This window comes from Eulemur rufifrons, chromosome 10 (assembly GCF_041146395.1).
Source record: "Eulemur rufifrons isolate Redbay chromosome 10, OSU_ERuf_1, whole genome shotgun sequence".
Taxonomy (NCBI): Eukaryota; Metazoa; Chordata; class Mammalia; order Primates; family Lemuridae; genus Eulemur; species Eulemur rufifrons.
The window spans coordinates 32488115-32500548 of record NC_090992.1 but is presented as its reverse complement, the minus strand read 5'-3'; the positions used below and the strand labels follow the sequence as shown (position 1 = coordinate 32500548).

At 40.1% G+C, this 12434-nt stretch overlaps 1 protein-coding gene across 4 annotated transcripts in view; it reads right to left on the bottom strand.

Annotated features, from left to right (window-relative positions):
- Positions 1 to 11961, bottom strand: part of HTR4 (5-hydroxytryptamine receptor 4) — a 127425-nt gene extending 115464 nt beyond the window's left edge. For all 4 annotated transcript variants that reach the window (XM_069484387.1, XM_069484386.1, XM_069484389.1 and 1 more), the window contains exon 1: positions 11889 to 11961. In XM_069484387.1, coding sequence (XP_069340488.1) covers positions 11889 to 11914 — 26 coding nt within the window. In that variant the 5' untranslated portion in view covers positions 11915 to 11961. The remainder of the gene's footprint in view (positions 1 to 11888) is intronic.
- Positions 11962 to 12434: the final 473 nt, after the last annotated feature.

Below are 12434 nucleotides of genomic sequence, written 5' to 3'. Positions count from 1 at the left end.
GTCAGATAGTATATAAATACTGGGCACATGAAGTCCAGAGGAGGAGGTAGACAGGTTAAACAAGTAATTATAAACAATTGTGACAGTTATAAGCAATAGATAACAGCAGTTTGTTCACAGAGAGCTCTGGGAGGATAGAGGGGAGGTAGGGAGGCATGGGGGTCAGCAGGCAATAGATGCCTTCAGACTGAGGTGTGAGAAGGAGGCTGGCAAAAGAAAGAGGGGATGGGCATGCCTGGACCTAGGCTGCAGGAAGATGGCCAGTCCTCTGGCTGCTAACTGAACTGGAGCTGGGGAGGTCCGTAGCCAAGAGAGGAGTTTGGAGACAATGCCAATCACTCAGAAAAAAGATGGCACAGCCTCGAGACAGCAGTGACAGGAAGGGGAGAGAGGGCGGCAGAGCCAAGGTTACATAATTCTAAATAAAACACTTGCTAAAATTAAGCTGGTGTAAAAAGGTTACTAGTTATTTTTTTTCACAGAGTAAAGCCTCATCAGTTCAACATAATTGGATAGAACCATGTCAAAATTAATCAAATATGAATTACAGATTTTTTAAAAAAAATATGACTAATTGCTTAGGATTTTTTTCATTAGATGAGCTATTTTAAATACCTTTCAACTTCCCCACTCTTAATTAGTGCCACCAATGTTCCTGCAAACAAAGTGAGGTTCTTAGAAGTAAAGTTTTTCTCTGAAGTGGATCGAACCTTTCCCTTTTCTGATTTTGTTCACACAGATGAGTTTCATGGATTCCAAAGCTAGTCTGTCTTTCACTAGTGCATGAAGTCACAATCCTGACACTGTCCAGAGAACTAGCCTCTAAAATCCTCAGTCACAGAGGACTGGCTGGCCAACACCGTCCCCCTCAAATAGGGCCATCAAACTGGGTAATCCTGGCCCATCAGAATCACAAGCACAGAAAATAACGTTTGAAGTTACAAATAGAAATCGGCCACAATTTTCCTGATTCTCAGGATTCCCTGCGATGACTCAATTTGTTTTGCAAAACTTCTGTCAGTGGTACAATGATACAATTCAGTTCACTCTCAGGACAAGTCATCAGAACATTCCCTTTTAGGGAGGGGATTCTATTTGATCCTCGACTAAAGTACCAAACTAGTTGAAACCCTTAATTATCATAGCTCATCTAAAACTCACACTAACTAAATGTACTGTTTATTTTCTAAATACTTGTACATTTCTTACATCATAACGCTCATGAGTCATAAAGACTTTACTACGAAAAATATTGGACTCAATTCTCACAATCACATTGACTTGAAAGTACAAAAGAAATAATTCAGTCATTCCCAGATTACATATGGATATACAACAGGTAATTTGCTCCCCTCAACTCTCTGAGTTTAGATCAGAAGGGTCATAGTTTTCACTTCAACACACATCATAATTGTGCAAAATAGTCCTTGCAAGAAAAAGAATAAAATGATCTTTAAGCCTCAAGAAGGCAGAAGCTCCACATATGGGAAGTTTTCTTGATATTAATCTTTGGAAATCTCTGTTTATCTTTCACTGGTCTAGAAGATCATTAGCCCTTTTTGGAATCAAGTTCTATTCTATTTAATTCACCATACAGCAAATGTGATCAGAATCTTCCCCAAAACATTTCCCCACTGAGATCCACATTAATTTAGCCAACTTTCTATCAGACTTTTTTTTTTTAACTTGAATGTTCCCACAGGTTTTTCTATCTCAGTCAGCTCCAAACTAAGTTCTATTTCCCTATGCACCATCCTCCTTCTCCAAAGTCATTTTCAAAATGTCTTTCTCTTCCTTCTCATGCAATTGGTCACCTTCTACCAGAAATGCTACTTCATTAATTCCTCTACAGTCTGCCCTTTCCTTTACCCTTGCTCCCTCAATCTTTCTTCTGATCCTTCTCCTACCTCCCTGGACCAGTGTCACAGCCTCCTAACTGAGTCCCCCGGGCCCATCCTCCTGTCACCACTGTATCTCCACCTGCATCAGCCATGGTCATCCTTCCAACATGCTTGACATGACTTTTCCCTCTTCTGCACAGACTGAACACATTTCTGGACCTTGCATATCTAGTTTTCTACAATTCCTCTGTATTTACTATTACCAACACTTTTTTGAGTGGTAAGAAGTTAAGAAGTTTGCAGGGTTTTTTAACATCTAAAAAATGACCTTCATGCTCTGGTTTCTCTTCAGATCATATAAATCTTTCGCCTTTTAAAAAATGACCTTCTAGCTTACGTATCTATCTACATATACACTTTTTCTGGAATTCACCTTTTGAGAGTTTGAACTGCAGTAACTACATATAATGAACAATGGTGGCATTTGAGATAAGATGAGCCTAGAAATGTCAGTTACACTGTTGATAGAGAGCACTCAATATACATACGCATCTACATCTGATATGCACAAAGCCATGATAGTATTGAACGTTCAAAGATGAGTACTTTGTATAAAACCTTTTGCAAGCACTGAAATTAATAAAGTCATTATAAGTTAAGGAGCAAGTGAGTGGGCACAGAAGGAAAAAAAAAGATTATTTTTACAGTTCTTTAGAAATGCAAATAAGAACATTGCCTGAACATCATTACCTTACTGATCATGGTAATCACTTAACAGCTATTTATTTAGAAACCTGTTCCAATTGGAAAAAGGGTCTTAAATGCAACACAACCCTATTTGCTAAATGGTACGAAAACAGATTTCCAGGGAGAAAATAGCATGTACTAAATGTCATAATAAAGTTCCATAAACCTGGAGATAATTCTTAGCACTGTTTTCGAAATTTAAAGTGCTAACGTATAAAGCCCTCAGGGGCCAAGCGGGCAGATCGTACACCCTGACCAACTGTGCGCTGTGGCTATGGAAGGTAATGGAATAGTTCAAAACAGCGTCTTTTCAGAAGATTGGGACTCATAGTTATTACTCTGGCAAATTGGAGAGTGCCTAGCTTTTCCTAAAAGGATTTTAATCAATTTTTTAAGACCCTGGACAGGCCAAACAAACATATCTGCCAGGCCTTCCCTTTGGGAACCCAAGTCTAAAATGTCAACTGACAGACCCTCTAGAACATAGAAATCTTTAGAAAAGCAAACTATAAGCTCAAAGCATCGATTTTGACATCAAGCAAACTTGGGTGAAAATACTGGTGTCTCCTCTTCCTGGGAATGTGGCTTTGGGCAAAGTTAGTTACCCCCTCTGCCTCAGTTACCTCGTATGTCATGCAGGGGGCACTATGGGTAAGGAACACACAGGGCTGCTAGAATTGAGTGAGTTCCTGCAGGTCACAGGTTCAGAAGAGCGTCTGAACCATGGCAAGCTGTGACCAGATGTGCAAGGCAGCAAATAACAAGTGATTTGATATTTTCCTTTCATTGCCAAAGCCATTTTTTCAGACTGAGTCATAGTTAAGGAACATTTTAATTATAATTATAGACATGTTAGAATATAGTTTGTCTTTGGATAGTTGGAAGATAATTTGAAAAAAGGCAGTGATTTTGGGAGCAAAGATTTGGACTTTAGTCTTAATCACTTGTTAGCGTGTAGCCTTAGGAAAAATCACTTAACCTCTCTGAAACCCTTTTTATTTCTTTTGTGTACCATGCATACTGTAAGAAGCCACAAGCCATAGGCGAGGCTCCAGTTTATGGAAAGGAGCTTGAGGGGAGTTTTAAATAATTCTCAGCATCAGTCACACGCTTCTTGACTCTTAAAACAGCCTGTTCTTGTAAAGAGGGACAAAGTGACCTAATCCTACTGGAATCCAGGTGACCCTTCAGTACAGACCATACTCTAACCCTATTAAGTACAGAGGAAATTCTGACTGGGCTGAAGCTGAGAATCATATAGATCTTGTAGATTTTTTGTAAAATTAGTCAATATCTCTATCCCCACTAAGTTATTTGCATCACATAGGTCCTGAGAAACTAGAAAAATCTTATTGAAATCTGACATTTAAAGAAAGATTGGTGGTAGCTTGCAGGGCTCCAAAGGAACCAAACTGTGGGGAGGGATGACAAGGTGTCTGTCATAAGGATCCAGACCCACCAGGGTTGACTGAGCGACAGAGCCAGAATGACGCACGTCGGTGGTAGTTCTGAGAACACGTAACCATCGATACCCAGATTCATCATCACCCAACCCCTCTGTGTGCCCAGGGAGGAAGATGAGGTCTGAGAATTGGAAATGCTGCACTGCTGGTTTCTGAAATACTCCTTCTATCTCAAGAAATTGTAATGTGGGACCCACTTTGATCAAGTCGGACACAGCAGGTACACTCTTCTCACTTCGTATGTGAAATGTTGTGTGTTTTCACTATCAAGAAGCTCTGCTTTGTTAGCATCAAGCAGGCCTAGGGACTGGTCACTTAGCAGGCTACAATTCTAAGTGTGCCTCGGTGAAACTGATAGAACTAGAAGCTGCAGAAGTTCAGCTTGGCAGGCAGAACAAATTCAGTGACGCTCGTCGGCACTCCTGTCTGGCAATAATCAAATCTCCCAAAACGCGTGGATAAGGCGAACTGGGCAAAAGACTGAGCTTCCTGCAGTCTAGCAGATTGAGACTCAGATGTTTATGTTAATGTGATCTCATGTGCACTCTCACGCTTGTGAAGCCCAATGCAAGAGTTTGCATAGCTGTAGTTTCCAGGAGGAACCAAGGTTATTTGGTGAAGAAGCTGTATCTGGTATGTGCTACTCTTTTCATGCACTCTTCTCAATCAGAGAAGGCTAGAAGCCTGAAAACAGTCTTCAGACTTTCTTACCTACTGGCTTCTGGTTATGTTGTCCAAATGAGAGACTCGGGATGGAAAATTGGATGGTGAGAGAGGAAAAAAGAAGCATTTTTCTTCTGCAACTTCAGCAGCAAAGGCAGCAGCAAATGGGTCCAGAAGCAACAACTACAGCAAGGGCAGCACCTGCGGCAGACCCAAGGCAGCAGGGCCTGCTCCTGAGGCTCCCTGGTCAACATCTCCTTCTCCCTGCTCTTCCAGGGAGCTTTGTGACCAAATCCTTGCATTAAATCTCTCTTTGCTTGAAATACATGCAATAATTTCCATTTTCCTAACCAGACATTGACCGATAGAAAAACAAAAAGAAACAAGTCAGAGGTATTTTCCTCTAAACAGAGCTCATCAACCAAGGTATTAATTGAACATAAAGGAGAGCTGGCTGTATTGAATACAGCACAAAACCAGGAGTCAAAAAGACACATTATTTAGTCCTAGATCCTCCAATTCCCAAACAAAAATATGCCCCAGTTTACGGGAGCTGCAGTGTAAAGAGAAAATGGTGTTGAATAAGGTATAAAAGATGAGTGGTCTCATCCCAACAAGCCACTTATTAGTCCCACTGTTGAGAGTCTTCCAACACCTTTGGGAGCTTCAGTTTCTCACAAGATAATGATCAAAATCAGGGACAATTCAAAAAATTGAACAAATGATTAATAAGGTTAGCCAGGTAAATAAATGAATACTAAGGAGTAATAAATACCTACATCTCATGATATTTGTGATGACTAAAGACACATTTGTTATTATTCTATACGTACCATGTGGGAGATACTATGCTTAGAGTTGTATCTATGTTACTAATAATCTTCGCAACAATCCCATTTTCAGATGCCAAAACTGACAGCTCAGAGAGATTAAATAAATTGTTCAAGGTCATACAGCCACCAAGTGGGACAGTCAAGACTTGAAGCCCTATCATTCTGTTTCCATAAACCCACTCTTCCAGCATCCCATGGCGCTGCTAGTTAATCACTATGGGAGGAGCCCTTTGGAAGCTGAATAGCATCATATGCATGTAGAGGATTGCTAGCTTAATGCCACAACCAGCAACTTTCACACATTACAAAACACCATTCGTTGCTTGAGAAATATATATGTGTCATCCTCCCCCTGGTAGTTTGTGATGTCTCTAGCTCGAGGTCCCCTGTGGCCCAAGGGGCACAGGGGCTTTCAGCACAGGATGAGTTCCAGCACATATTCACCGCACTCCTGATCTAATCAGAGGACTAACTGAATAATCACCGTTTTGTCAGTCAAGCGATAAAGTTGAGTATTATTCTCATTTCCATTTCTAAAGCAACATAAAAATAACCCCTTTTAAATGGTACCCACTCACTTTCTCCTTATATGCTAATTCATGTCACAATTTCAGAGCCTGAAGGGAGATTTCCTGCAAAACATCTTATTGCCTTAAAGTTGCACATGTTCACGATTCTGATTGCCAGGTTAAGAACATGAATTAACTCTGGTTCCAAATCAACTCCATATTGATAAGTCTTTAGGGCAGACAACCTATACACATTGATTTCAAATTCTATAAATTATTTCAAGGCTTTAGAATATTTTGCATGAAAAATTCCAGCCTCATTCTCAGATGTTAGTGAAGCAGAATATGTATTTTCACCAGTGTTAATCAAACCAAAAATCAACTCCCCTATTTAAAAATTTGCTGTCTTTTCCTCTTTGCTAAAACCGGGTAATTTCAGTTAATTCTTGCTGTCAGATGTGGTTTGGATGTTTGGTCCCTTCAAATCTCATGCTGAAATTTGATCCCCACTGTTGAAGGTGGGGCCTGGTGGTGGGTGTTTGGGTCATGGGAGTGGACCCCTCATGAATGGCCTGGTGCTCTCCTGAAGATAGTGAGTTCTTGCTTTATTAGTTCACTCAAGAGCTGGTTGTTTTGGAGGAGCCTGGCACCACCTCCTCCCATCCGCTTGCTCCTTCTCTCCCCATGTGACACACCTGCTCCCCCTCTGACTTCAGCTTTGATTGGAAGCTCCCTGAAGCCCTCAGCAGAAGCGGATGCTGGCACCAGGCTTCTCACTCAGCCTGCAGAACTTGGAGCCAAATAAACCTCTTTTCTTTATAATTACCCAACCTCAGATATTTCCTTTATAGCAGTGAAAAATGGACTAATACAATATCCAATTAATGTAATTTCTTGATTTGAAGTCATGAATTGTAACTTAGTGCCATGGCATAATTAAGGCAACTGGGTAATTAATTTGACGCCAGCCACACATTTTTGTTATAGTTTTTCATTAATGTTGTCACATGTGTAAATGAAATGACTGCTTTTACATAAAGATTATGTATTTTATATTTAAAGTAGTCACCTTTTGGCATTTATTCAGATTTTCTGTGTTATATACAAAAGCTTGCTATTTTGATCTTCAGTTCAAAAATATTTAGTGGCTCCCTATTACGTGACATCAAATCCTACCAAAGGAAGAAGAAAAGAAGTTTCTCTCCCTGGAAAATGATTCCATCTTGGATTCCTTTCTCCCTTTCTTTCTTTTCTTCCTTTCCTTCCTTCAAAAATGATCAGTATAAGATATTGTTAAGAAAGCAAAGGAAACAAGATGAAGAGATAAAAAGAAGGGAGCTCAAGTTCATAGCTCATGATGGCCTCACACATTCAACATAGGAGACATTCAACACACAAGTCATAGCCAAGCTAGAAAATTTTCCTGAACGGTCTTCAGAGAGATCAGCACACATACCACATTTAAAAAAATAAATAAATAAATGCAACTAACTGCTCTCAAAGTTCCTTAAACCGCCCTGCCATTGGATGTTCTGCCCCTTCCCAAGCAGAGCCCAGACTCTACTTCTCTGCGTCTTCTCTCTTCTCCAAGCTTCTCCCTCTTCTGTTCATTTTCCTCTATCTTCAGAGCAAGTAAAAGAATTCCTCCCCTGGGCCAGGGACCCAGGCTTTTTGTTTCTCACCTTATATAGGCACTTTTCCAAATGAAGACATCTCCTTACCAAAGAAGAATTTCTGGTCCCTGCTCTTAAAAGAGTTGGAAAAATAAAATAAATGCATGTTAGAGCCATAGTACCTCCCTAGAGTTAGTTCTTCCACCCTCGCTAGTGGTGATTGTGAATTTGGCTATCAGTTTCCTAGAAACCCAAGCAAAGGGAGGAAAATGCTACCATTCATATGACTCATCATTCCTATAAGATGCTGTTTTGCTTACTAACAAGAAACATTAATAAGAAAGCCCAACAGTTCTTTTGTAGAAGGAGAAACAGAATCTTAAACGAGGGTGTTCCGATGAAAGGAAGAAGCCCCAGAGACTCGAGGACAGTGAAGCAGAAAAGTGTGCAAAGCCCATGGGGTAAGCAAGTGAGTCAAGGGGAGAAGAAAGCTACAATTAAAAGGAATCAAGATATAAAATAAACTTTTTCTCTGCTCAAAGTCTGGGGTCATTATCTTGAGAAACTGAAAAGTGCAAGTTCATGTACATATACATGGACTTTCATCTCTTGCCTGAGCCTTGCACTGTCTGTAACTAGAAATTGATAGAAAAAAATTCTTAGAAAGCAGAAACTTTTTAATTGTAATAAACAGCAAGGAAAAAAAAAAAAAAAAAAGGAAGGAAACCCGGGCTGAGGAAAACCACATGTCCGTGGGAAGAATCTGGTAGTTAAAACAAATAAAACAAAAAGCGTTGCTATCTCTGAAGTCAGGCAGTGTTTTAGGGCTGAATTCAGTGGCTTCACGGGCTCAGGGTTAGTGCTGGGTAAGGCACCAGCAGGCTCAGTCCCCAAACGCAAGCTGATGACACTCCACAAAGAACATCCACTGCAAAATTACCAAAGCCACTGTTTCCATTTTTCTTTCTCCAGCCCTTCAAAAAGAATGCAGCTGTCTCCTCTGGAGCCTCAGCGAGGAGCAAACAGACTAAAAAAAACCCAATCAGCTAGGTGTCCGATTGTTTGGGAAGAGCTGCCTGCTAAGTTGGTGAGACACTATTTAGCAAAGGACAGGACTCCTCAGTAACTTACTTCTCTAACAAAGGCCGTGTTCATCCCCGGCTTTTCATCCTGAGTCAACCCACCCTACATCCACTGCTTTCTCTGCAGTGGAAGCACTTAAGAGGAAAATGCTTGCAATGCTTCTCACATTTCTAAAATCAAGACCTGGTGTTTCTTTTCTTTAGTCTCACCTTAGTGTTCACAAAGAACATAGCTCATTGTCTATCTCACTATTAGGATTCTTTTATCACTGTATTAAGTTCTCTATTTGCATGATTATCTTCTAGCTAGACCATGAGATCCTTAAGACCAGGAACTGGTCTTACTCTTCCTGACACAAAGTTTGGTGCTTCATTAACATACAGTAAATAAATGAGGGCAATGCACGGACCACTTCTCCCCCTGGTTGGCCATTGTTCCACTACCTAACTCTCCTGGAATTCCCAAAGTTCCCGTTTATATCCAAACCTAGTCCTCTAGCATTTTTCACCTTGATTCTTTGAGCCTGTACACGCTACCTGCCCGAAACGACCTTTGATTATGTTAACCAAAGTTAGTTTCTGATTCTTCTGGCCAAGAATGTTGACAGATACAGAATGGCAAGGACTAAGCTGAATTAGCAAACTCAATTAAATGAAGCCAAACAAACAAAAAATGATCTGTATGACCTGACAAAATACTTAAATGTAAGACATTTTGTTTAACCTAAATGTCAATGAGGACCTCTCTGTCTCTTGATATCTGGGGGAAATTGAGTGGAACCCCTCAATTCTACAACCTGTGGAAGAAGTCTAAAGCCTACTCTCAGATTCCTAAAATTTCCCCAGGGCATTTATCATCTCCTGACAACCTGTTTCTTTCCGGTGTCCATTAATAGCAAAATAGTATTACTTATCATGATAAGAAGGCAACTTTAAATATTTAACTTTAAAATAAATAAGTTGTTGGTATACTACCTAAATTCATTACGTATTACTAATGATGTCTGCATCACAATTTGGTAAATGTGAGCCTAAAAACGTCCTGTCCATTATTATGGACACTCAGAAGCTATACTGAGTGGAAATGAGTGGAAAGTCTGCAACATTTGTCTGTTATTAATATTGTGGGTAGACAGGGGGAGGGGGTGAGAAGGAACATATGTTGGATGGGATCTGGTCAGAAAACTGACAGAGAAGATGGTCCAGAGACAAGATTCAGGGGCGTGATATCATCTCCTACCCCACACTGTTCCACAGCACCCGGGAGAACAGCTAATGTCCACTTAATTGAATTACAGTCTGCCGTTAGAATCTAATGCTGCTATAAATAAATGTTTAAAAGCCAGAAATGTTAGGGATCATAATATCTGAATTATACCCCAAAAAGTGCATTTTAACCAACTGATCCAGTTTGAGACAGTATCTGAAATTTAAAATAATTTCATAATATGTCACCATTGGTATTGCTCACTCTGGCCTTTTAATTAACAACAATAAAATGGAGATTCTCTGGATCTCATTGTGCTTTCTCTGGGCAAACAATTTCACAAACTTTTAGAGAAAAATTAAACACACAGCACCAGCCTCAAAAGCTATGTTAAGGTCCTAAGACTCTGTACCAAGTCAGGGTGTCCAGTAAATAACGAAGTCCACAAGATTTCTATTGAGAGTGTACAATGCTTTATGGCAAAGTATACAGAGTCTTTTTGTATATCGAGATGCACTAGAACAGCAGTCCCCAACCTCTTTGGCACAAGGGACCAGTTTCACGGAAGACAATTTTTCCACGGAGTGAGAAGGTGGGGTGGGGTTGGTTTCGGGATGATTCAAGTGCATTACATTTATTGTGCAGTCAAACCTCTCTGCTAATGATCATCTGAATGTGCAGCCACTCCCAGCACTAGCATCACGGCCTCAGCTCCACCTCATATCATCAGGCATTACATTCTCATAAGGAGCGTGCAGCCTAGATCCCTAGCATGTGCAATTTACAGTAGGGTCCACGCTCGTAGGAGAATCTAATGCCACTGCTGATCTGACAGGAGGCGGAGCTTATGCTGTGATGTGAGTGATGGGGAGTGGCTGTAAATACTGATGAAGCTTCACTCACTCACCTACCTGCTCCTCACCTTCTGCTGGGTCGGGGACTGCAGCACTAGAACACAACACTATTTGAAATATGTATATAGGACAGCAACGACAAGCTGATCAACAACTCTTTAATACCCACCACGCAGGGATTATACGAAGCATCATGATATACAGTCTACACTAAGGAATTCCCTTGGCTGGCTGATAGTACATCTTTGCAATTCAAGTCAGATTGCACTAGAGTTTCTGTCAAGATATTTGACAGCTCTCTTTTGTCACAGCTTTCTACTACATCAAATACAGAGGCACACGGCCCCTAATCTATACCTGAAACATACTTTTCTACAGGTCTCAAGTGAAAGGAAAACAGCTCCTGTGACTGCACCAGGAAGGTATTTTTTAGGATGTCTTCCAGCTACTGATATCTAGGGATAATCCTCAGCCTCAAAAGCCAATCCATTATTGAATACAATTTTTGCTGCACTATATGGTTGTGTCAAATAAAATGGAGTAAGCCTTTAAGAGAAAACTTCCGTAGGAGTCATCCTATTATTTCATCTCCAAGGTTTGCAGAAAATTACAGGAAAACAAAACAAAACGGAAATCATTTAGCTTGATGTAACTATGCCATACAACCTATCATGTCCCATAATCTATTGACCTGGTTGCACGTAGAAGCGGACAAACTAGAATCTGCTATTAAAAGCTACCTGAATTTATATCTAAAGCTTAGATGTACAGACAGATATTCTTAAGCTATTTTTACCCCCATGTAAGTACATCTTTCTTCCTATTACAGAGATGAGTATCTATTTTCAAACAGCATCTCCCTAATGCAGACTTTTAGTATAGGCAGCTGGAAACATTTACAGCCATATTACATTAATCATTGAAACAGAAATGCTAAAATGCTAATAGTCAAACAGCACAACACTCGTGATTATATGTGAAACATTAAAGAAAATCTAAATCCATTAGCTCTGTAACTCTACAACAGATTTTCAGTCCACAGTTCACAGCACAGGAGGTAGACAGGTGTGACATACCTCACATTAGCGTCAAGTCTGTCCATTACAGGAAATAGGCATGGGTGAGCTGGATCTCAGTGCCCACAGGGTCCTACAATGGGAGAATAAAAAAGATATTAGACAGGAAAACAACACAGGAAAATAAGAGTCATTGTTAAAGGGAATAAAATGCCACATAATCACTGCTTCCTATGTATTAAGACTTGTTTTGTAGAAATATTTGATAAACAATACTATAGCAAAAAGCTACAAAGGTTTCTTCCCATTCTGCCGATTTCCTGGTGATTAAAACATATGGGCATTTCTTTTTGCTCTATGTTACTCCCTTTATTTGTTATTTTTTTGTTCTTCCCGGAAACATGGGTTATTTTTGTGATCTGCATTAGGACACCAGCCGGTGAAAATAGGTAACTACGTTCTCTTGATTAAAATAGTACATTGTCTAAAATGGTCAGTCATTGTGCTTCCTATGAGGATTTTCAAATTTCTTTTTTTTTAAACCATTTTGAGGGTGGGTAATCGTAGATTTCTTCGAGAATATAGTCACTTTGGAAAACTCTTCCC